Raw genomic sequence first — 25,859 nt, forward strand, 5'->3', positions numbered from 1 at the left:
TACTGTGTTTTTGAGAAGAGGTACATAGAGCGTCTAATGGACTTGTAATCCGAATTTTATGATGCTCAGCTTTTAAAAGTCTACAAAAAAGGTTTTAAAAAAAAATATATTTTACAATCATACTGTGCAGTCTGAAAGAAGGCAATATGGACTGCATAACTTTGCCCAAACAGTTAATGAGAATACTGACTCCGAGAGTCTGTGCTCTCAATAGATAAATATTTTTCAACATGGTGCAACATGTCAGCTTGCAGCTGAGCTCAGTCTAGTTGTCTCTCTCTCCTCAGCTCCCCAGCGGCAAGGAACAGTAAAGGACTGTCTCTATTACTTCTGGCAGGGCTGGGCAAATTACAACTATTTAGGCACAAAACGTGTCTTACGTTGAAAGGATAAATTAGCTATTTTTGTTGGGAAGAGAGTGAAATCAAATCCATCACCTGCCTTGCTACTACAGTTCCACCTTTGAAAACGTCATGGATATGTAATCATATAGTAGGCAGGACTTCAACTGCTGAATTCTTCACGTAAACACGTGTCTGGTTTACATCTAAAAATATGCAGTTTAATAGGACAGAAAAGTGCTAGGGCACACCGCAACCGAGAGCGTACACAGAAACACGGGCAACAACACAGTTGCTTCAAACGCCTTCACTTTTTTTGGAGGAGCTTCAGTAAACAATATAAATGCATTTAGATACATAGCAGGGGAAAAATACTGTAAGTTGTTTTCACTATTCATAAGCAATTTCGCATGCCTGCACCTGTAAGCTCACTTTTAAAGCATTTGTACCAGCACACACATGTGCATCTTGTTGCAGAGACACACAGCTGTGAGGAATTCAGTGACCTACCCAGTCATTAGTTATTGAACAGGTTGGGCAAAGAAATACCAACGAGAAGAAGCAGCTCCACCTGAAATTTTCATCCACTGTATCAAGCTCCACAAACTCATCTCATACACTTTAACTACAGCATTTCAATTAGGAATGATTTTTTTTTTTTTTTACTAGAAATCACCATGGGTCAAGGTCAGTTCTGTCTCAATGGCAGCTTTGAAGAACAAAAATGGGTATTTTTTTTTCTTTTGTTAATATTTTGGCTTTAATTTAAACCAAAGTTAGTTCAGGGAAGTCCCACTTCTCCTAGCATGCCTTAGACCAGATCCTGTGATGAGAAACACTGCCTTTCAGTCTTAGTATGAACTATCTCGTTAAACAAAAACCCTGAAATCCATAGTTAGAAGGCATAAACTGTGTCTCCTCACAGAGTAAGAAAGAGTTGAAGATAAAAGGAATCAAAGCATTATCTTAATTAGGTAACTTTCATTAACAAATGATATGTACAAAACATTCGCTAATCTAACCACATAGTTAATTTTTAAACTTTGCAACAGAATGATGCAAGGCTCTCTGTTCAGTTTTGTCACCAACAGCACACAGCTGTTTCAGTCTTTTCTATAAAACAAAGTTTTGCTTTCTGTACAATAGAGGGAGAAAAATCTATTTAAAATACAAACTCCATGGAATCATGGGCCAAAGTAAAGAATATTTGAATGACTGATTGAGAAAAATAGTAGGGTAGATGATAGTTTAATTACTGGTACAGTTAGATCAGCCACTGTTAATTAGCTCATGAGACAGCAGTGATTCCCAACCCTAATTTATTACTTTTCAGGATACTCCAAGTGAGACTGAAAAGCTAAAGCAGGAGCACTTTTACAGACACCTACTGATCCATCAGCAATCAGAAAAACCCCAAAAACTTCTAGCATTACCTCCAAGGGCTGGCTGAAATACAAATTCGTTTTGTTACTTTATTGCTGAAAGCTCACCCAAGAAATTGGTTAAGGAAAACAATTTTCAAAAATAAATATTATAATCAGATTCACCGCTGCACGCTGAGTATGCTTCAATTCCCCCGGCTGTGCATGCAAATGGCAAGCAGTATCTTTAACTGTTCATGTGGATTTGCAATAAATCAGTTCACACAAGCAGAGACCAACATCTAAGATTCTTCCTCAAAACACAGTGTGAAGTCATGCTTTTACAAGAGCTTTGGCAACCCAACTTCCCTCAAAACAAGGGATGGTTGTGACCAGCTAACTCTCTTCAAACGCAGCCTGCACTGCTTGCCGGAGAAGCCCGGTTTCAATTCCTGGCAGCAACCAACAGTTCGTGCTGGTTTTGCAGAGATGCAGCCACGCTACTCGTGCGTGGCTGCGCTGGTCGTCTCACTGGGAAGAAATTAAAAATGGTCCCTGACCGGTGAAGAAGTCTCTCTCCAGGGAGTAGTTTACTAGCATCCTTGGGGGATCCAGTTACTTCTCAACGTCTCTGCTTCAAAAATCAATAGGAATCATTCTCAAAAAGCCTGTAACTGAAATCACTTAACGGATTATAGTTAGCTCGACTACCAAGATGGATGTGTGGATTTAAAAATTTATGCATTTGAATGATGTACCTAGACATGAAAAAAAAGCTTTGTGTGCTAAAAACAACAGAAAAATAAATATTTCAGTTGAGACAGAATGCAGTTTCCCCTCTGTCCCACACAGACAGCGACCTCAAGACTCCAGCTTTATATTTTCCCAGCACAGGTTTATCTGAAGAAATAAAGCAGTCACATCAAAACTGGACTTTGTATAAGGAAGAATCATGTAAAACCTTGTTTATCGCAGTTTCCTTTCCCCGTCTTGCCAAATGCATCCTGCCGATTGTCAACACTTACCCCTGCAAGACTTTTGTGTTCTGAATCTGAGATCTGTGGTCGCACTGGACTGAAGAGCAGATCTGGGTAAGCACCTGGAGAGTGAGTGGAGCTACCAAGGTGCACATAATGCCACCTCCCCTCTGTGTGAATTTTTATAAGTCACCATGAAGAAGCCCAAGCCTTCTTTCTTCATCAACTCCATGGACTTCGTATGGTGTGCTGGGATTTTTTTTTTTTTTTCAGATATTAAGCTGTTTTAAGAGTTTTAATGTTCTGTCACTGCCTGCCTTTCTGAAGACAGCTGCACTCACTGCTGATTCCTCCTTTTTTAAAAATAAAAGGAATTGCACAGACATCCACAATGTTCCTTTCACCTGGGGAGCATCTGCTACCACCAGCCCCTGCTGTTTGAGCAAAAGCAATTCTAAACTTAGTTCAGTACCAGACAAAAATGAACTTGGAAAATTAATAGAGCACCATTTTCTGACAAGCTCAAACAACCTAGCTCCAGTAACTCCAAGCGGTTTTTTCTTCAGAAAGCTGGAAGAAACACTTAATCCATACATCCTATACCCTTCTCTTTTCAGAGACTAGGTGCTGGCAGCTCATAAAAGAAAAGTAACATCTCATCTTCTCTAACAGCAATTTGCCAAAGTCTTAGTTAAGATTCTGTTGAGCCCCACAGCACCAGGGATTAAGAAAAAGGATTAGAAAAACACCCCTCAACAAAAGAACACTTTATCAAACTCAGTTTTGTTACAGTCACAGAGAAAGGTGATAAATTTTGTCTCAGAGAGAGGGCAATCACCAGTGGGAGACTGCATTCCTAACACCACACCTCTCGAGCAAAGATCATCAAGAATAAAAAGAGAAAAGCTCTTCTTCAGAGGATTGTGGGTTTTTTTTTCCTCCTACAAACCTACTTGGTAAAGACCTTGGGGTGCACAGACAGTCTGAGATACCAGAGAACAGCGGATAGAAATTCAGTGTGCAATAGATACTTTCTCCATAAAGAGCAGCACCAGAAGCATGGGCTATTACAACACAGGAAGCAAAGAGACAAATGAGGAATCGTAATCCGCTCCCAGAAGGATGAATGTTGAATGCTCATACTTTGCATGTAAACCGAAATCATCTCCCAGGCAGAAACAAGCAGGTGAAATCTGGAGCAAATCCTATAATGAAACAGATGCACACCCAGGAAACAAGATAAAAGAAGGGTGAATAATTTCAGAAGTTTGAGATTACAGTTAAATCTATTCTTAAATTGTTCATGAGGGATCTTCAGAAAAAAAAGCAGCATACTTTTGCCCCTAAAACAGGAAAATGCTGTTAAACCTCGAGCAGGTGCCCTTCCTATACTAGCTCTGGCAACACATTACAGGGTTATTTCAACACGCAGAAGAATTTTAGCAGTCCTCTCCCTCTGGCTATCGCTTCACAGGATGTGGAACACACAACCAAAAACACAGCTCAGTGCTGTAAATACCTCTGAAGAAAGACACTGACTTCTTCATTAAGTTACTACGTTGTACATGGTTCACCAACTTTCATAAATGCACCAGGGTCAGGACACTCCTGCAGCAAATACAAGCGGACAGAGATATAACTATTCAAAAAAAAAAAAAAACCCAAAAAAAACAGAGGAGTGCATGGCTCACTGGACCGCTGGTGAGACACAGCATCTTTCCAGAGCAGGGCTTCAAGTCCTGAGCTCCAGAAGGAGACCAGGTGGTTACATGGCTCTGTCAGAAGTGTCCAACAGCTTATAGCGGGGCTGAACGTCAAGCAGGGCACTACAGGTTTTGCAGCCACGACCAGAAGAGAGTTTGCTACCTGCGTGTGCTTGGGGGCCAACCTCCACTGCAACCTGCTCGTGCCACAGACCCATCTCCACAAGCACATATGTGCTTTCACATGCAGAGAAGAGCTACCACAAAGGCCCTTGTGCCTGGTCACACCTTGCCAAAGCACAAGATGCTGCCGCCCCACGGTGTCACTGGTCCCTTCTGAGTAGCTGAGTCCCAAAAGGCTGTCACTGAACAAGGAGTCAGCTCCTGTTACAGAAATATTCAGCAAGACACAGCACGACAATTAGTGATGTCAGTGGCCCTGAACCATAAACATTTTGAACTATTTTGGTACTGTGGAAAGTTGTGGGAGGGAGAAAGAAAAAGAACAGGATGAAAATAGCTGCCATGGTTCTGAGGAGCATTTTGCCTTTAAGCCCCTTCCCTGCACACTGCCCTACCTCCCTTCTCTTCTCTGCCTGTAGACTGGACTAAATTATTGAAAAATGTTTCTACCTAAATTAGGATAAAACAGGATTGATTTTTTATAATATTTGCTTTAGTCCTGCTGATACACACAAGCATCACAGATAACAGTTATCCTCGGCAGTGAGAGCCAAGGCAGGGGAGAAGAGGCAGCCACATCAAACACACTCTGCTTCTACCCACCTATGTCCCGTTTCATGAACACGTTTAAGACAACTTTGCATGATCACTTAAAAAACAGAATCCAATGTCAAAATTAAGCTGTTTGGTTTCTGATCTTGCTATGAATTATGTGATGAATAGATAAGGAATTTGTTTTAAAAATAGAAAAAAAAATTCCAAGTGCTGGATATAAAAATATACAGCACCATCCAGGATGCCAACACAAACTTGCTGATTTCTCTGGCTGAAGCAATCATTAGCATGCTATCACCAAAGACAAATTACTACACTCTTGAAAAGCACCTGTAAAACCTCCACTTGGTTAGTAATGCCAGCGGCACACCTACCCAGAAAGCGCGGGGTTGGTCATTTTATTTTTTGGTTGGTATCCAAATCAACCTGAACATTGCTGTAAGAAGGGAGGCTCTTACGAGAAAGAGGAGTTTTAAGTTATCTATTCCCACACCCATCCTGGACTACGTGCACATATAAACCATACTATACTTTATCAGAAGTCATTACACAATGACATCAAAACTCCTTAGCCCACATCATTCCTCTTTCCTGACACCATACCGCTGATTAATAATCAACTATCCCAGAGGGACTTAGGTTCAGTGGAGACTTACAAGAAAACACACTGGCTACGAGGCCGCACGAGGAGCAGCCCCTGACAACGAGGCCAGCAGAAAAGCACACCTCTGCAAGGAAGCTAACAGTAATCAGCTGTTTCACAAAACCATGAACAGTTAATTAAATAATGCTTAAAAGTAGAATAATATTCCAAGTTTTCCTTTGCACGTTTTTTCCCTTTCCCCTTCTACCTCTCCCCAGAACCACCAACTTGTAGAAAACAAAACAACAAACAGAAAAACTGCATCCATTTTGTTTTCTTCCCCCTCCCTAACCATGAGCTAAATAATTACACAATTCATTACAAGAGAGGGGAAAAAAATGAGATTAACATATTTCAAAAACATCTGAAGTGAAACGAAAGCCATAATTAAACAACTGTGCTAAGGAACACAAATAACTTCATCTCGGCTATACTATGATTAATTTAGAGGGGAGATGACACTTTTCTAATGGCATTTTAATCTTATTTAATCATTACAAGTGTGTAGTCTTGGTCCCATCCCTGAAGTGTTAAACACAGTTTACTAACCCATGTGATGAAAGGTACAAACATCTCCAGAGTTCTTCAAAGCTGAATCACTAATAATTTTAAAGAGTAATAAACCTAACAGTAGCTTTCATAAAAAATTAATTAGAGCACATCTGTTGCTTTTGTTTTTTTTTCCCCCCCTTTCTGGTTCAGCTGTCTCTCCCCATGCTCTTTTAAACTCCTCTCAGGTTCTCAGGGCTACTGCTTCTTCTCATGAAGCCTTTTTGCTTCCTCACACTTCCCGCCCTGTTTCCTCCCCAAGCTGATTTTTCCTTTGGCAGCTGTTATTACTAATGTGTGACACAGACACTATTTGGCACCCAGCAGCTAGGAGGACTTGGACCTACGAACTAATGAAAACAACTTTCATGTTAAAAGCTTCAAGAGAGTGAGTTCGTTATAAGGACATACAACTCACGTAAATAACGTACAACAAATTTGCTATGAGCGAAAATCGTACTGATTAAGTAGCGTACTGGAACAACCGAGTTTTCTAATTCACAACCAGGAGAGAGACAGAAATGGAGGGAAATTTAGAGAGAAGACAGGCACTCTATCCCTTGTCCATTGTGAATTTCTAAAAGTCCCTGACAGCTTGCAGAGGGCTGGGAGGGAACGGTAATGATGAGGGTTCCCAGCTATGCCTGAGAAAAAAAAGCCTAAAATGTAGTAGGCTGTTTGTAACGCCAGGCTACGCACAAGCAAGATACCCTCTGATCGCATCACTGAGCCATTTGTAGGCCTGATCAACAGAAGTAAAATATTTCATCCAAAGTGTAGTATTGATCACCTTCTACATAAACTCCAGAAAACTCAACCAGCGGTGTTTCTGGTGGCCAGGCTTAAAAGTGGTATTCGATACCCTTTGTCCTACACTGACCTCTGAAATAAATGGCAAACCATTACAGCAATGTGGGATTCATCTCCTTTAACTTCATGTGACTACAACCAACATATGAGCTAACAAGTGAACTGGTCACTCTGTATCAGGCTGGCATTGCACCTCTGCATTCACCACATTTTTAAGCTCCCTGTTCTTCTCTGCTAACAATAAAGCGGACAAAGCTCAGCTGTGGCTGCCCATGTTCAAAGAAACCCCGCCACAGCTGCCACCAGCAAGCTACCATTTTTGGCCTAAACCAGGTCCCATGCTGTTCCTTCTTTCACCACCACTGGGCTCCCGCTTTTATAAACACTAATACCCAATTTCTGCAATAAGGAAACTTTGATTTGACTTAGTATTTACCTAGGCTCCTAGTTAGTACCTGTGCTCTTATGCTGCATGAGCTCTTTGCAGAATAGGATAAGTTTATGTTTTACAGAACAAAAGCTGAAGAAAAGCAAGATGAAGCAACACACATAAGGTCAGATAAGGCACCTGAAGTGTATTCAAGAAAAGAAATAAGAGAACCAGTCTGGCATCTTAAAGTTTTGGTGACTTCACGTTTCTCTTTAACTGGGTGCAAAAGGAGACAAGCCAGAATGACAAGATATATTAAAAAAACCTCTACTACAAAAGAGTAATCACTCCCATCTAGTAACAGCTTAGCAAAATAAAGTTATGCTATTAATTCCTGAGTGCAAAATATTTCACATATGACAACAACTTTTTCCTGCTTTCACAACAGTATTATAGCATCTACAGAAAACAAACCCCGGGGAGAAAAAGCAAATAAAATTATGCACAATTTCTGCACGTATGCCGGTTGGAGGAGAAGGGACAAGGTTATGTTATACTTTTTCAAAAGCATGCACAGAACAAGTCATAAAATTCTGTGTTGCACTGCTAAGTCACAGGAAGTTACCTACGCTTTTAAAATAAACTGCCATAGATGCTGAACAAAAGGTTTGGCAATTCTTCCCTACAGAGGCACCCATCTATTTACATCTGGGAGTGCTGCCAATAGAACAGCTACCAAAAACTTCAAAAGGTTCACAGCATGAATAGCAAGCTGCTGGCCAAAGGGTTTTATGATATGACCAGCTGTGTAACACCATATTAAATTATAGACACACCACCCCCAAAAAATGCAAAGAAGGGACGTTAAACTTGCTAAAAAGCTGAAAAAACGAATTCCTTAAACTAATGTTTTCTACAGGAAAGTATTTTCTAACAGGGGAAAGAAAAACAAAACAAAACAAAAACCCCACCGAGAAGTTCTGCAGTACTTTCAGAGCAACAATAAGCAGTTCTCACCGAGCCTACTTTTAAGCCCAGTGAACTTCTCTAGTTTAAGTCGCAGCCAGAGCTCAGCCGCTTCGCAATCAGAACGCTCTTGCTTTAATAAATGGCTCCCCTAAACTCGCTTGGAGAAGGGAGACATGAGTCAACAGGGGAAGAGAAGGATAATGTTTCTGTTGACAAACATTTAACAATTGGCAACAGATAGCAGGAAACAGGGACAAACGAAAGCTTGCCAAATAAAGTTACTCTGGAGGAACAAGGCTACATTTTGGAGCAGCACCACCATTCTTCATAGATCCCAGAAAAATATCTGGACACGCGCAACCAAAATAAAAAGCCGTGATTGTTGAAGAACAAGGCTGCTAATCCTAATATTTGTGGTGACGTTTTTTCCCTGCAAACCAGAACGGGTCAGAACTCCTCCGAATCAAATTACTGCACGTCCTTTGCCAAAGAGTCTGGTTTTGGTCTCAGTAGTCATACACGTCTGTGTTCACACAAGCCCTTCTGAGCTACATGAGCAATTTTTTCCCCTCATCTTACGACATTTCTGTCGAAAACATGCCAAAGCACATGTAGCGCCTTGGTCGGACTCCTTATTCAGGAAAGCCAGGACCCTTGCTGCTTGCTCAGGCCCTGGAACTTTCGTTCTCGGGGAGCGCAAACTTAAGTTGACCGCCGCGTTCTGGGGGGGACAAACGTTTCCATCCAAGCAGGTAACTGCCGTTCCAACTTCCACCCTCCCGGGTTGCCCCACGGGCTCCAGAGGAGCCAAAGCAGCCCGCCCGCCTCCCTCCTGCCGCCGACACGACAGGCGCTGAGCAGAACAAGCCGCTCGGGCCAGCTTTCCGACCTGCGCCCCAGCTCCCTCCTCTCTCGGGGCCGCGCACGCCGCGGGGGGACCCCACGGGACCGTCCTTACCGCAGCACTTTGCCCACCGCCTGCAGGACCATTTTGCAGCTTAATCCGGGTTTGGGACTCTGGGCGAGGACGGGCCGTTCGCCGGGGAGGCTGCAGTGATCCCCCACCATGGTACAGCGCGGAGCGGCGGGCACGGCGCGGCGCGGCACGGCCCGGCCCGGGCGCGCCGCCGCTCCTCCCCCCGCCAATGGGCGGCGGCGCTGAGGGGAAGCCCCGCCCCCTCCCTCCGCGGCAGCCAATGGGCGGCGGCGCTGGGAGGGGGAGGCCCCGCCCCCGCCCTCCGCGGCCCTTCCAGGCCGGAGCCGGCCCCCCGCACCCCCACGGCCAGAAAAATGCTGCGTGGGGGCTGGTGCAGGGAGGGGGAGAGCCCCCAGCACAGCAGCGCCGCCCGAGGGGAGCACCGCCATCAGTAACGACAGCCTCTGCCCCTGCTCCGGGCAGCCAAAAAGCCAGGGAGAGGGGCTAGGGCGGCGATGGGGCGGGACAGGGAGCGGGGAACGGTCAAGGCTTTTGGTGAGCAAGGCTTTGCGCTGCGCTCTGGGGGCTCTGGGACTGCCCCCAGAGCAGAGCTGGACACACTCTGCCACGAAACACTTTTACACGGCCCGTGTCAGCCCAGCACTGACAGCAAGACCTTTATCAGAGGGGTTCAAACAGAAGAAGAGTAAAACCACAAACGTCAAGAGCCACCGGGGCGTTAGGACCAGAGGTGAGAGCAGGCACGCAGCTCACGGTCCTCAGAGGACGCAGCGACCCCCAAACACGAGGTCCGTTGTGACACATCAGCAGTTTTACACGGAGAAACCACTTTGCCAGGAGTTTTCTTAACGGACCTTACAAAGGCTCTCTATCCAGCTCCTCGGCCACGCCACATCACCTCCGCTCCACACACACCTTCTGGGCAGGGACCTGTGCCCACGGCTTCCTGATGTACCATTTAGAGTCGAATCATAACAAAAAATGTGCCATAACATGACTTCTTACACAAAGCCCAGCCGACATCACTTATTCCGACGTGCTAAAACCTGACCCATGACATCTGGGAGAAAACGGCCCTTTTGCCATTTTATGCAGATGTGCAACGCCAGCTGCAGTCGGAAGGGGCAGTGCCCCAGAGAGCTACAAGCCAAGCACTCCAGTCCATTTACTAAACAGGCACCTTCCCCTGTAAACAGAAGGCCAACAGGCTTTTTGAATTAAACCTAGCACAAATCCTGCCACTGCTGCCATCCCTAGCCCGGCATTACTTGGTCAAAGCAAGTGGGAAGGTGGTTGCTGTTTGCACAAACTTAAGAAGCTACAGCCACACGATACAGCTCGCAGGAATAATGCGCTGCTGCTGCTCAGCCCCAGAGACCCTACCCAGGCAGCAGGCTTTGCCAGTTCCGCACCGCCTTTTAATTGCACGTCCAAGTTAGGCCTCCACCCCCTTGTGAAGCAGGAGGTATTTTTATTCCCACTCTCCAAGCAATCTACTTAAGACAATGTTTTAATGACTTCACTGATAGCACACAGGAAGCCTGCAGCTGAACACGGCTCAGCTTTCCACCCTGCGGCCCGGCGCTTCGTACAGAAGATTATCCAGCCCTTGAAAAATCTGATGGCCGCTCAACCTTTTCCCCCAGTAACAACTATTTGTCACAGCAACATTAAAAAGCAACAGTCCTGGCAAAGACAGGAAGGACACATGTCAGGAAGAGGGCAGTTGCCCTCGCTTCCTTCACCAGTGAAATCCGCACAGAGAGAATTTTGTTTGCTAAAAAAAATCACCCTAAAAAAACCAAGTCTGTGATATAAAGCAGCTTAAGTTTTATTCAAAGTCTGTCTATCCAAAGTAAATTAAGGAAAAATCCAGAGGTCAAACCAAAATAAATACAGCTCTGTGGTGTTACAGTTGTATTAGGAGAGCTGGCCTCTCCGTGACTCTGGCAGCTAAACATTCGCTTTTCAGAGATGGAGCTTCAATGATCTCACACAGGTTAGGAACTGATGCTCTGCTGTTAAAATTGATAGATCAACTGAAATAAAAATTTTAAACCTGATATCTTTTTTACTTTGACCTAGATAAATGACCCACTTCTCTGTTCCCTTAGCTTCTGTACCAAACCAGCACTTCCCTTTCCTCAACCACACAGTACCCTTTCCAACCTTTCCTCCACCTACCAGTTTTCCTCCATTCAAGAAGTATCCCCTTTTTGGATCAACTGCATGCTATAGTTTACCTGTAGTACTGGATTTTATGCAAGTTGTGGGAAAACCCAGCATCTCAAAGCCAATTTTAAATGCTCCAAGATAATAAAAACAGAGCAAGGTTATTATAGGAAGTATAACTTAAGCACACATACTTTATTTATATGGCATCAACACAAGTAATCTAAAACACATGTGCAGTATGGATTCTCACACTTTAACAAGATTTAGAGCACATGTGCAGATACAAATGGGTTTACTTGAAAGCTACTGCATCCAGAAAGAGCAGTAGTCAAACTAAAGACAACGTATTCATTTGAACACAATTACTGGTCTGATCTCTACGTATGCATATTCTGAAGGACGCATATCTGCACTTCCTCAAGGGTGTGTCTTACAGCTCTCCAATAACCTGCACGCTTACATCCATCGGTAGCTTTTCACTTGCTTCCTCAGCATCCTCTGCGTGTTGGATCTGATCTCAGCACAAGTGTGCTTCAGCAGTGGCAAAGTGCTTCCAGCATATTCCTTACCCACCAGCCAGGCTTGAGAGATGACAGAGTTCTGTATCAAAAATCACCACTAAACCATTACCAGGAGTATCTGTGAATGGACCTATGAACAGCTTTGACTTGGATCGGGTCCTAAAGGCACGTCAGCAAAACAGTAACATCACCAGCGGCTCAGAGCAAGGGCACAAAGCAGGACACTGGGAGAAGGGGAGCCCCATTTCCCACCACTTACACGTGACTTATGAGCTCTGATGGAAAGTCCTCTACCTTGATTCCAACTACCAAGCTAAGGAATGGTATTTATAAATTTTATGAATAATGCTTTGTATTTATAATGATGTTATAAGCAGCAGTTAACCATTACATACTTATTTGCCCCTTTTATGGTTCCATAAAAATTAAGTGTAAAGCAGCCACCACAGGGATGTATACTAGCACCCAGAGGTTTGACAAAAAGCAAGCCATATCAACCCAGACAAGCAAACAATGTCGGGGGGGCAGGAATCATAACCATTATTTTGATTATGGTACAATTCAGTATTTATAGGTAGAGAAACAAGGCCTTGTAACAGCAGATTGTAAGGTTCTGTTTTAAATGAAACTGAAGTTTATTGTGTGCCCCTGCCTGACACGACGTTTCAATTTTGCTAGGTAATTAGCCCTTTTGCTTGATTCCTGTCCTGCTACCACCTAGCAAAGCACCCTTTCCAGTTACCTCCCAGTGCATCCCCAGGTCTCTGGAACCACTCAAAATCAGCAATGAAAACATTTCATCCTTTACCTTGCCTCTAAGTGGTATTTATACTGAGATTACATTTGCTTTCCATTTTGTCATCCTCACACAGCAGCAAAGATGGCACGAGAAGCTCTGCTCCAAATAGACAGTAAAGGCACGGATTTCTGGGCAGAAGACAGGCTGAAGTCAAAGTTGTTTCAGTCTCAAAAAGTATTTTGGAGGTGGTCATAGGGAAGGGGGGAATAAAATATTTCAAGAGTATACTTTCAGCTCCACTCTTGAGATAACAGCAGGAGAAATCAGTCTTCCTGACCACACAGAGTGTTGCCATACAAGCCTTATCAACAGTGGCCACACACATTGCAAAAAGTTGCGCATAAAAGACTGAGATTAAAAGCAGCACATCTATAAGTGACAAAGTGCCTATGTTTGCTGCTTTACTGCAAGCTCTGGTAACAAGAAGTCAGTGTGTCTATCCTGAAATCGCTACATTTGGCTTATCAGTACTGTGGGGGATTTTTTCTGCAACAGCCAGAGGGGAAAAATGGTACCTGATATTCTCACCTAACCCATAAGATGAGAAACAATCAATCAATTGCAGCAAGAGCAGCAAAATACCTCAAAATAGCAGTAAAGCTCCACCAGGAACTCCACAACGAGTTTACATTACCACATTTTGGAAAGAATGTACAAAATGAAAAGAAACAAGGGTTCAACAAGTATCACTTTACTTCAAAAAATGAAGAAAAGGGAAAGTGAGTGCTGCTGTATGTACCAAACAGAGAAATCATGATCTCAAATGTACTGTATTTCTGGCATGTGTGTAGGCACATCTGTTGTTCAGAAATCCCCTGAGATGTCAAGTTAAGCCAAATTCATCAAGAAGTGTGTATGGATGAGTGCTGAAGAACACGAATGTGTTGAAAGAAGCAGCAATAGCAGTACCTCAGCAGGAGATACTCAACTCTACCAGCACTGAACAAGTACCCAAGAACTGTTAAGAAAGGATGGGATGGGTTACTCCCAGACTCTACATGGAGAAGTGATGTGAAATAGAGGACAGAGCTGTTTTTTTTACCGCCTGCATTTTAGTCAGTCCTCCTGAGCCAGCCCACCTCAAGTGACAGAAGTCCCCTGCAAAACACACACTGGCAGGACACTTGTTTCCTAAGCATCTGTTCCAGTCACGGCTGTGGCAAGTAGATTCTGAGTCAATTAGTTGTCATGGAGTTGGAGAGAAACATCAGGTTCAGACCTGAGTTTGTAGCATCCCTGAAAACTTAGCACTGTTATAAAAATAATTTCTGTTTTTAAAAGTTTTTATTCTGAATCACGGGCAAGTTCCAAGATAATTGCATTCTGCTTCAAGTTTCCCCTGCTTTCAAGTGAAAAGGTTCTTTGCTTTCTGTATGAAGATGTGGCATACCATTATATAGCACCCTATTTCAGTGACGGATGAAGCAGTCCCTTCTTCCTTACCTTCTGTACCCTTCTTACATAGCTCATTCCAGAATAATAAAACATCACAATGACACAGCCTCAGGGAGGCAGAGAGTTTTCTTCTTTCTAGTTTGCAAAACAATATGCTTGGCACTACTATATAAAGGAACAATAAATTGGAAAATATTTGCAAATAAACAGCTCAAATCTATCACCTCTATAAAACTGTCTCCCATATAGACATTTGCAGGGCAAAATCCTAGCAATAGCTCCGGGTAACAGGCATCATCTATTTCAGAGACAATGAAATCCCTTTTTCTCTTTCAGTGGGGGAGGTGGAGAGAAGAAAACACAAACAAGTAAAGATGTGCCAGTGAAGCTAATGCATTTATCATTCCAAGTGCCCAAAAGGATGTCTTTCAACACCTACATGTCACAGATTAAGTCAGAGGAAGAAGTCTTATTAAGCAGAGTACCTGCTGATAGGCTGCATGGGGTGCTCACAGCCATACTGTAAAGATTGAGATGCTTAATTTATAGCATTGCAGCTACTGTTAGTTCCTTCCTAGAGATAACACAAGTGAGAATTTTATCTTGCATTTTAGCATTTATTTTTTTTTCTTGCCCTAATTTTGAAGTTTCACTAGGCTGCACTCCAGGGAAGCATTAGTGAAATATGCATTTGATACAGAAAAGCTAAAATGAAAGACTCCTGTTCTCTTCCTTCTTTTCCTTCCATCCCCCAAACATGCCAGACCTCAAGCTTCATATAAAGAGGTAAAATTTCTGAAACTTGGCTAAGAAGTTCTCCCCAGGGATTGTTTAACATATTTGGAGCTACTTGCTACATATATACAGAACTCTCCCTGTAAGTTTTACAACACGACTACTGTTTTCACAGACTTAGGTAAATATGGCACAGAAAACAAAGCCCTAATTGCAAACTGGCACTAAAACTCTTGACTAAGGAGTCAAAGATGTAATCAGCACAGGAAAGGAGGGTATCTGTGTCAGCACTGTTATTGGTCAGGTCTATCTATGCTCGGGTGGGAAAGGCATCGAAGGAAAAGGGGAGATGCTGGGAGTGACCTTGCAGAGGTTTCCCAGACAGATGGAGAGCCACGAAGGAAATACAAGTTTCCATCCTTCTTGGTGCTAAGAATGGCTTCATTTCGGTATAGCAAATGATTTTATCTGGTAATGTCACATTTAGACAACAGCACGCGGGAAAAACAATTCATGAAATAAGCGTGAAATTTATTCCAGGAGATTTTTCTCCAGGCATGCATTACAAAATATAACACACAGAGCTTACATTATGTAAGATTAAACAGTGGAAGCTATTCATTGTAATTCCTGGCACTTACAGAATGATTCCTTAGCTACTACTTCTAAAGCACAGGACCACAAAATCCAGAAGTCACAAAATTAACTTGGTTCACACCCAGACCAGTGCACGTTTGCATTCCACATCCAACTCAAAAGACACATGTTAATTTGATTTCTTAATACCTCGCAGGCCCAGCACAGATCAGAGAGACGGGAGGCCAATAACAGCTTCTGCCAAGTAAACAATGCCATAAACTACCTAACTTGAATTTGAACTATTTCGGGTTTTAGGAAAGAGATGAAAAAATTTCCAGCAGTTGTTCAGCCTTGCAAAGCCATGCAAGCAGTTTGCCTCGCAGCAGCTGGGAAGCAGAACCTGTCCGGTCAGCGCACACTGCAGAGGGACATGGGGCTGCACAACCCCACTAACAAGTAGTCTGTCACAGGGAACTCACCTCTCCGAGTTACACAGCTGCGTTTCAAACAGTCGTGGAGGTAAAAGCATGAAGATCTTGCCTTTGAGGAATCCTCCAACCTAACATACTGCTGATCCGATTAAGCATTTTGAGCCATTTGAAAAAATGAACAGCTCTTTTTCAGTATGTTAAATGAGGTGATTTGTAAATTTACCGAAAAAATAAAAAAGCAACCCCTGCAATTTTATAGGGCAATTCTTGACTCTTGGTTATAGTCAAGATGTTACACACAAGAACCCATAATACTCTCACAGCAGCACTGTCTTGGGCCTTTGCTGTGCTTTGCCAGTCTTGCCAGTGAGAGCTCTGCTGCATGTGGGACGTGACACTTCTGTAGGTATGGCCACACAAAACTGCGTAGTGTAACCTGTTTGCAATCTTCCTAAAACTTGTTACAAAAATATATCCAGTTCTCATGCTTTGTTTTTCTGATAAAGAAAATGGCTCAACTGCATTGACTTACCCATTTGATTTGAATCTCACACTTCAATGGTATAAAACTTCAACAACTTTACAAAACTCGTGATCATATGATCTTGAGATCAACCCTCTCCCACAAATTCTGGACAAATTTGGACAAAAAGTGGCAGGATAATACAATTTAAAGTTAAGAATACCATACACTTTTTTCGGCCACTGCACTAACATATGCTGGAAGCACACTGATATAGTTCAGTAAGGAACTGGTGGATTAAAAAAACTTGTATACATAGGATTCTTGGGTTTGTATCATTCATATTAATTGTTTCTAAGTAACATTTCTTCGAAAGCAAGTTAAGCTAGCCACTGAGTGAAATCATGCTTGTAGTAAAAAAACACCCAAAAGAGTAAAATTTATGGAAAATCACTTCTCTACACAAAAATAATATAAAACACAGCTACTTGAATTATCTCAAAGCATCAGAAGTTTCTTTTTTAGGCTCAGAATATTTGAAAGCACATTTTTTTAAAAACCTCTTCTGGAAGTGTACGGAGGTCATGAGATGGTCCACTTATGACAGAACTGCCTTCCAAATTATGGCTAGATTATCAATTTACAGGACACAAGTATTTTTATTACTGTGACATGCTTGTACTGCTGTAAAACCCTGACTAAGAGGCAATCATAGACCATGTCTTGAGAGAGAAACACCATAAAATAAAAGAAGCTTCCATGAACCCAAATCTCATCTGATCAAGGAAAAAGAAAGAAATGGTAGAACGGACAACAGGAGAGCCCTGAGTTTAAGCCAACCATGGAGAGAAGCATGGGTTTAAAAAGAATACAATTAAGCACACATCTGCATTGAGCAACACTGCTGTATGTAAGGCTTTTCTGATGCTGTCTTGCTCAAAACCTCTATTTTGCCTAGAATTTGTTCTATGGCTAGATTTATACCATTTCCCCCATAGTCCATTAGAAATCTTGAATGGATGTTTATTTATTAGGAAACAAATAAAAGCACTGGCTGACAGAAGAGCTTTGCCATTCTGGTTAGACAACATTGCCATTTGTCATGTTTTAATAACGCAATAACAAAATTAGCCTTGCCTACTCTCAAGCACAAAAAATTAGCACTTAAGGTACTGGACACAAACTGAGGAGGGGACACTACTGAGTCTACCAAGGCTATTCTGCATGAACTCGTCTAAGTAAGTCTCTACCCCAATTCCACAGCCAAAAAAAAAAAAAAAAAAAGAAACTACTATAATCTAAGTTTTGCATCCTTTTCCTAAACAACTTGCTTTCAGGACTTTGTCTGTATCAGTATGTACTGAGACTGGGATCAACAGGTGTAATGTCATACTATCATAATTCCTACTTTGCTACCAAGAAATACTATTAGCATGAACATGGCAGAGACATCTTTTTCAAATGCTTGATGAAAATTGCTTCATGACTAGGGAAAGGCCCTGAAGTTGCGCTGTTACAGCGAGGATGCAGAGGCAGGCAAGTGCCAGGAGAGACAAATACTATGTGGTGACAGCAGAGAAGGAGGACAATTCCAGACTGTTCAAAAGTCCAAATCTGTCACTACTTCCTCTGAAGTGCAAGTGAAATCGAGCCCCTCTCTAAAGCAAGATAAGTATCTAACAAATTTTATCTCAATTTAGTGAGACACACAACCTGAAGTATTTTTTGCATTCTTCTAGGCTTTTTGGGGAGGTGAAAGCAAATACCACAATGTTTTCATCCTGCATCTTGAGCTACCTTCTGCACTTTAAGGGTACATTACATGCATCAAGCAAAAGTGCTCCAATACACAGTATGTGAACCTTTCTCTTTTAACGTTCTGCCCTAAAAATGATTTGAAACTAGGGAAAATACATTGTGTTCCACTATGGAAATAGCAACTTCCCTGTATAATTATAGTACATTTTGCTGAGAATTGCATCATGACTAGGATACTACCAAGAGGACAAACATTTAACCACTATTCTTAGGTTGTTAGAGAATTCTTCCCACATTACATAAACACGTACACACCCACACATAGGCAGCACCATCAATCTTTTCATTGTTTTTACTTTAGAAAAGGAACAGTTATTTTTCATTTCAGTAGCTTTATTTTTGTTAGCGTTATAAAACGGGTATTAACTCCTCTCCTTCAGCTTTCTTCACTATTATTCTTCCCTTGTCTTTGCTGCAGTTGCCCTAACTTTCTGTAAGACAGGAATAAAAAAGCTGGCATGCTGATTCCAATATATCCTTAAAATTTCAGTACAAGAATTCACTCCTAAATGTGTACTTAACAGAAGAGGTGTTGAGGAGTTTCTCCTGATGTTTTCATGAAGTGGATAGGTGCACATCTGACAAAAGAAGAAACAGGATGTCTAATTCGCACACATTAACCAGAAGCACCAGGAACAAAACCTAGCAGATTACTGAAAATATCATCTAAAGTTTACAAGCTCTTCCGTATGTTGGCCAGAAGTATGAACCATGCAAAGTTCTTCTGAACAGATGCAGCTTTATATTGTTTTACTTGTACATGGTGTAACTGTCAAAGAGTCAGCCAGCTCAGGGTAACCACACCTGAGCAACAGTCACATTAAGAAATTAAGCACTCAAAAGCTAACCTTGGCATATTGATTTGCACTCCATATTCAAGCTTCTGATAATACTTCAGAATTCAGTTTTTCACTTCTTTGGCTGGAGGATGGTAAGATACAGAATTTAGATTCTGCCCCTGGTTGCTTTTCTACATACTCAGTACTAAATCTAAAAGAACATAAGAATGGTGATAAGGATCCAAATCTAAAAGAACACGAGAATGTTATTAAGGATCCAGTTCCAATCTTCCCAAGCCAACCAGACTGATCAGCTTCAAAAGAAAAATTTATGTGTGTGTGTTCAAGTGATATATAAAACTGGAAATTAAAAGGTTGGATCTTAACCTCTTTGAGAATCATGATCAATATGATGCAGCTTCCTCAGAAAGCTAGGAAGGAGAGGGGGTGAGCGCATGGTGTTTTAAGCTCTACAGGGTAGATTAAAATCTTAATTTTCTTCCCCATATGTACTCTACACTTACACAATGAACACAGGAATAACTAATTACAAATTTTGGAAAGAAACCTTTTATCATAAAGCAGTACAGTTGTTGCTTTTAATGACACAGAATTCAAAACTATTGCTGTTTCTGAAAGTAATAAAATATTTTATTCCACAGATTAGGCTTTACTTTGTTTGCATATACAAGTGTTCATGCATATGTGGAACCTGACCACAGCTATACTGCTAGCACTGCTGCTTGTACGTCTGTTGACTAGCAATCCTTGTACGAAATATCTTCCTGCTTGCCTTTCCCTGTGACCCAATTTATAAAGAAACCGGTAAAAACCCACCTAACTGAAGTCAGTAGCCATATCCATCACAATTTGAGTGCATGTCAAAACACTGAACAGACAGAAATACCACCACTGAGAAGTGAAGCTGAGCAGCGACAGACACCCATTGCCCTGTAATCCCAGGGCTCCCAACAGCCCTGGCACCGCAGCCCCTCAAGTCAAAAAGAAAAGGCACAAGAAGCTATGCTTCATCATCCGAGGATTCCTCAAGTCCTTCAGGAAACAAGCCTCCTAGATAAAACTTTGCCTTTTAAACAGCCAGTTGGAGAAGGAACAAATTAGCATGGATTCAGCTGTTAGCAACATGCAGGTAATGTACAGCTCCTCTTATCTTTTACCTCAGGATTATTGCTTTGTCTTCATCAATAACGGCTTGTTGGGGGACAGTAGTTGTAAAAACAAGACAAAATATGCAATATTTATCACAGCTTAAAATTTACATAGAGACTACATCTGCCAGGTAGGTACAATCAGCACTGCACACCCCTTTCATGGGGTTGAATTCATCTGTTTTAACCTTGTAGATAAACTAAGCAGTTGTGTCCCCACTATGGTTTTCATAGCTTACATATTCTAATTACTTCACAATGAAACAGTGTGCTTTTTTGATCCAAGAAGATATTTTGCCTACACAAATACAGCACACTAGCAAAGAGCGGCTGCTACTGTAGACACAGCACCTCCTATGAAACCTGTGCTTTGCACATGCATATTCACAGTCACCCCTCACCCATGCCTCTGGGCTGTCCAAGTAAAACAAGCTACACTGGTTAAAAAACATATATATATAATAAAAAAAACCCACCACATTTTGCCTATAACTACTTGACTTTCTTCCAGTGCAGGTGTACTCTCAAAAACCTTCTTCTTACCCCAACCAACAATGCCAGAAGACACTTGGAGCAGAGACAAAACGTACAAGGGTAACGCCCAACTTTTCCAGCGGGTGATTCACGTTTCCTCCAGTGGCACGCCAGTCCTACACCACAGCACCTGCCCGGCGTTCCCCAAACAGCCCCATTTACTGGGATTGCACAGAGCAAAGGCACCGGGCGTGCAGGGGCCGACGCAGCCGCCCAGCTCCGTCCCGGGCCCGCGGCAAGCCCGCACAACACCCGAACCAGGGCGGGAGGCTCTGGGGTCACAACCAGCCTTCAGTTCTTGTCTGCCTTCCCTGTAGTGAACCTGAAGGTTAATCGGCCCAAAGCACCCGTTCCAGAAAGGCATCTGGTTTTAACTTGTGCATCTGACAAGAAAGGAAAGTCAGTTATTTTGCTCAGGAATTTGTTCCAATGGCCGATCACGTCCATGGTTAAAATGCATGTCCTTTGAATATCCCAAACCTCCTAGCTTTAACATCCATTTATGTGTCCAATTATGAATGTTATCCTTTCTGTTGGATTATAGCCTTCTTCCCACTTCTTTTTTTTTTAAACTTCATTATCAAGGTATTATATTCACCTCTTGACCTTCTGAGAAACTTAAAAAAAAAAAAAATCTTCGTACCTCATTATTAGAAATCTTTTTTCCAGTCTTTAAATCCCGCAGGTCTTTTCTGCCTTTCTAGTTTAGAAGGGATCCAAGTGCCTACTCAAGACAATGCAAGCATGACTGATCAAAAGATCTGGAGCTGTTCTTAAAATCTTAATAGGGATGAACAAGCACACAGAACTTTATCTGGACCTTCATTCCCCAACAAATTAAAGGACCATTTTTCATTTAATAATGCTGCAAGGTTAAAACGCTTAAGTTTCTAACATTTAGATATTCAGAGAATATTTGCATCCTAAGACAACAGAAAGAATGCTTGTTCTCATTATGAGAAAGGAAAGAAAACATCTATAAAGTCATCAATTGACCTACATTCTCCAGACAGAAGAGATATAAATATAATATAGCCCTTGTTTTATAAATATTTAATCAGCATAGTAACAATTAGGATCATTTCAACCCACACAGGTTGCGCTACCTTTGATTAAAAATCTCAAGAAGAAAAAAAAAAAAGCTTGTTGTTCTGGTCATCCATTTTCTTCGCTTTCAGACTCACAGCCAGGGCAGGGGAAGCCACGGCATAATCATTCAAAATTAGGTTATAAGAAACAAACGGAAACGTTACGTCCTCTTCCACATAAAATTATCTCCCTATCACCGCGTTGCTTTCACTGTAATCCTTGAATACCCTTGAGCAAAGAGCTGTATTATCTGACCCAAGGGACTGTGTAGAAAGGAGCGGGGAAGATGATACCGCCTAAAACTTGAATGAGTATGTCTTATCATCTGCTAATAAGACCATTAATGTGGAAAGCTGCTCAGTTCCACTTCACTACCTCCTGTCTCCAACTCCTTCCTCATTCTCTCCCCTTATGCTCAAAAAGAACAAATGCCTTCTCTCCTCTTTTACAAGGAACATACACAGAGAGCAAGCAATGAAAGACCCCAAAATAAGTTGTACCCCCCACAACTCCCCCAGTACTGTCCTTTGTCTCATTTTAACAATATGGCTTTTAACATACAAAACTCAGAAAATCTATCTATCCATACCTGAACTCGCTGAAAAACATTACCCACCCTCATCCTCTCCATAAGCACACTCCATATACCCAACGATAGTTGGGTTGCCTGATGGATGACAAACCCAAGGCTTAACAGATTGTCATTATGCAAGTCAGAACTTGCAGACCTTTCCCAGCTTCAAGATGTTACACCTCTACTAAAAGTGAAAGCTGCAGTTTACCCTCTTTGGGGCTTCATTTGCTGCCTCATTTCTAATTCCAGATAATCAACTTCCAACAAAGCTTGAAAGCCCATGCTCTCTCTCACCGCACAACAAAGGAAGCCAGATTGTCCTCCTGCACTGTACACATCTGCTTTTGTACCACAACTTCTATTAGCAGATTGTTGCTTAAGAAAAACAGGCTGGCAATGAGAAACAGATCAGCAACTTGTCATTTGTTCTATTTGTGCAACCTTTCACAAACAGCCTTGCATTTCCATGAAGTCAACAAACATCTGCTCTGTGCACATACAAATATTAGATAATCCAAACGCCGCAACGTTGTTCAAAAGTTGGCTGAATGGATACAAAGAAACAAATCTAGATTGATATTCAGATACTCTAAAAGTGACTTTTTTTTCATTTCTAAAAACCCATTTACAGTAATACTAATATTTAAATACTGCTTATGCATTCAACAAATAAAGGTCATCAGTCCCTCTCTTAACAATGTTCTTTAGTAGTCTACCAATACAAAATGCCACTTCTGAAAACCTCTGAGAGCATCTTTCGGTGACACAGCTAAACCACTCTATCAGCCAGCTTCTTCAGAGAGGATTTACTCCCATTCATTCCTCCCTGCCCAAACCAACTGGAAATTGTGCGTTTTCATAGCGTTCGTCTTCTGCCAGTTTAACCTGTGACGCATGTCACCATAGAGCAAATTCAGAGTCACTGGATGCAGAAGAGAAACAGCAGAAAGCCAGCTAGGGATAGGAAGTCCCTTTCAGGGGAGGTTTGCCACTATAGGGACTTAGGGTGCTGTGGAACAGCATGCTTATGCTAATAGCTTCACTCATGGGCTTGCAAAGAACAATGCCCAGTGTGTTTACCTACACTGGTTCCCATAAATGAGAGTGATAAGACTGTATACAGAGAAAAATGACACATAGCTACTTGTTCCATTGTTCCACGCTGACAGGACATGGTGTTAAATACTGTAGGAGGAAGTCAGAAGTACTCCAAAACACAGGAAAACACTTGGAGAAACAGGAGACTGGGACTTGAGACCGGAGAGGGACAATGCGAGTGGAGCTGGTTCAGTGCACACTCACCTGTCAGAAAACAGCTCAAGGACACACCTGTAGATTACCAGAAGACAATCTCCTCCCAGTCTTGCACTTTGCCGACCACCCTTCGAAGGATCATGGTAACAATGAAGAAAATCGAGCCTGAGCATTATGTCTGAATCTTGAAGCATGCGTGAAGCTTTAAGTATGAATTTTGGGCAAATAGGGAATTATTCTCCTAAGGATGAGATGATGGATGCTCTTAAAGAAACACTTCGTTTATAAATATGGAAATTCACACTTCTTATTTTCTATTGACACTCTTATGGCAGTGAAGTTGAAAACTTATTTATCTATCTAGATTTTCAATACATGTGAATATCAAAAGCTCAATTTATTTATTCAGTCCACTAATTTTCTCCAGAACAGTAAGAAACTTTCTCCCTCCCACCATGTGCCCTTCAGAACTACTGTTGGAGTATGTGTTGATGGACAAAGCAAAAGCAGCAAACTTACGCAATACATAACTCCTTTCTGGAGTGTAACAGAGAAAAGGGAACTGATAATTCCACAACGGCCTTCTGAAAAACCCAGAACCTGGCTTTTAGTTCTTGAACCATTTTTAGGAGAGTTGTTGCACATTCACAGACCTCTCTAATACACAGTGACACACTACTGCTTGTCCTGTATTTGAGCACTGCGATTCCACGATTGATCATGCAGGGCATTATTGACTGCAAAGTTCTCCCTAAAAGAGAAAAAGCACAGGCTTTTTTCCTTAAATGGAGAGCATAAAGAGAAGACATGAACTCTAACTTGTTTGAAGACACCTCTGTGAAAGGAAAGTTTTTGTAACCTGTACCAGTGGATTTGACTTTAAAACACAGCAGTCCCAATTTGTACTATTTTAAATCAGGATGCACAAATATGAATAATGTTCATAATTTAAGGTAGGAAAAGGCTGAAACTACTCTTGTTCATGTAATATGGGACAGAATTGGAATAGCCAACGAAAGCTAAATTAATTGACTTGGTCTTGGAGAAACGTAGCTGCCACACCTCCACTGATATTCCTCTAAGTCAAAAGAAAAATCATTCTGATCTTACCCTGTACGTTTTTACTGTTGCTACAAACTGATTAGCATTGCACCTGCAGAAGGCTAGGATCACTTTGTAGGTGACTTGTGTTCCCTCCCGGCCTCTATTTCTTGCAAAACTCACTCTTCAGAACTTAATAAACTAATCCATAAAACTGAAAACAAGGGGTTTGGGAAGAAATCCTGCAAGGAAAGGGGGAAGACACCGACAATTTTTCTGTGCTTCAAAGATTGGGTCAAAGTGACAAAGGCACACGTCCAGCTCTTTTTATCACCTTTGGGCCACTTTCTCACAAACCCCGGCGGGTGCTGCCGCAGCAGCCTGCCCTCCTGCCAAGGGTCCACCCAGGGAACCCGCTGTAGCCTCCCAGCTGCTTGCACCCGCAGGTCCAGGCTGGCAGCTGATGTGGGTATGCAGTCACTGCCTCTCTTTTGTTTTTCAGAACAAGGAGAAAACACATTTTTTTCCCCTCCCTCGTCTGGGAAACAGGAAATAGATTCTTATAAAGACTCTCCCACATACAGACTGGGCAGGAAAAAGGTGGAGTTTGGCAACATTATGGTTTGTTCTTCAAATGCAGACCAGTAATTATTCTAAGGTAAGCGACAGGATGGCTGGGCTTACTAATGTTTACTCACCCCAGTACTGCTGTTTTCACATGTATTTATATTTTGTGCAGACTTACCCATAAATGAAGAAATCAGTTATTTTTAGCTGAGTTTTCAGGTGGTGAGACCTGTGCACAGACTTTATTTACCTTTACATAAAGGCAACACATGCAAAGAAATACACCTTTTAGAAGAACAGTACAAGTTAATCAGTTCTTAAGCCCTTAATAAAGAGGCTAGACATTTTTAGCCGTATTTTATAAATGAGACTATGCTGTTTCAAGTACAGAATATAGCTCCCCAGAGCACATGAAAAGTTCTGCACCTCCACTTCAGAAACTGTCAGCTAGTAGCAACACTGTCTTTAGCTCACGGGAAAAAAAATATTCATTAGGACAGAAAAGTACATGGGTTTCCTGGGAATGTCAGCCACCTGA

General features: G+C 42.0%; 1 protein-coding gene across 3 annotated transcripts in view; it reads right to left on the reverse strand.

Moving 5' to 3' along the window:
• MOB2 (MOB kinase activator 2) overlaps window positions 1-25,859 on the reverse strand; it is a 115,284-nt gene that overhangs the window by 22,816 nt on the left and 66,609 nt on the right. The window contains exon 1 of one of the 3 annotated variants that reach the window (XM_032984877.2): window positions 9,420-9,577. The exons of the other annotated variants lie outside the window; for them this stretch is intronic. Coding sequence (XP_032840768.2) covers window positions 9,420-9,529 — 110 coding nt within the window. The 5' untranslated portion in view covers window positions 9,530-9,577. Of the gene's footprint in view, window positions 1-9,419; window positions 9,578-25,859 lie in introns of those variants that run through there. 3 annotated transcript variants of the gene reach the window in all.

This window comes from Tyto alba, unplaced genomic scaffold (assembly GCF_018691265.1).
Source record: "Tyto alba isolate M040663 unplaced genomic scaffold, T.alba_DEE_v4.0 Super-Scaffold_8, whole genome shotgun sequence".
NCBI lineage: Eukaryota > Metazoa > Chordata > Aves > Strigiformes > Tytonidae > Tyto > Tyto alba.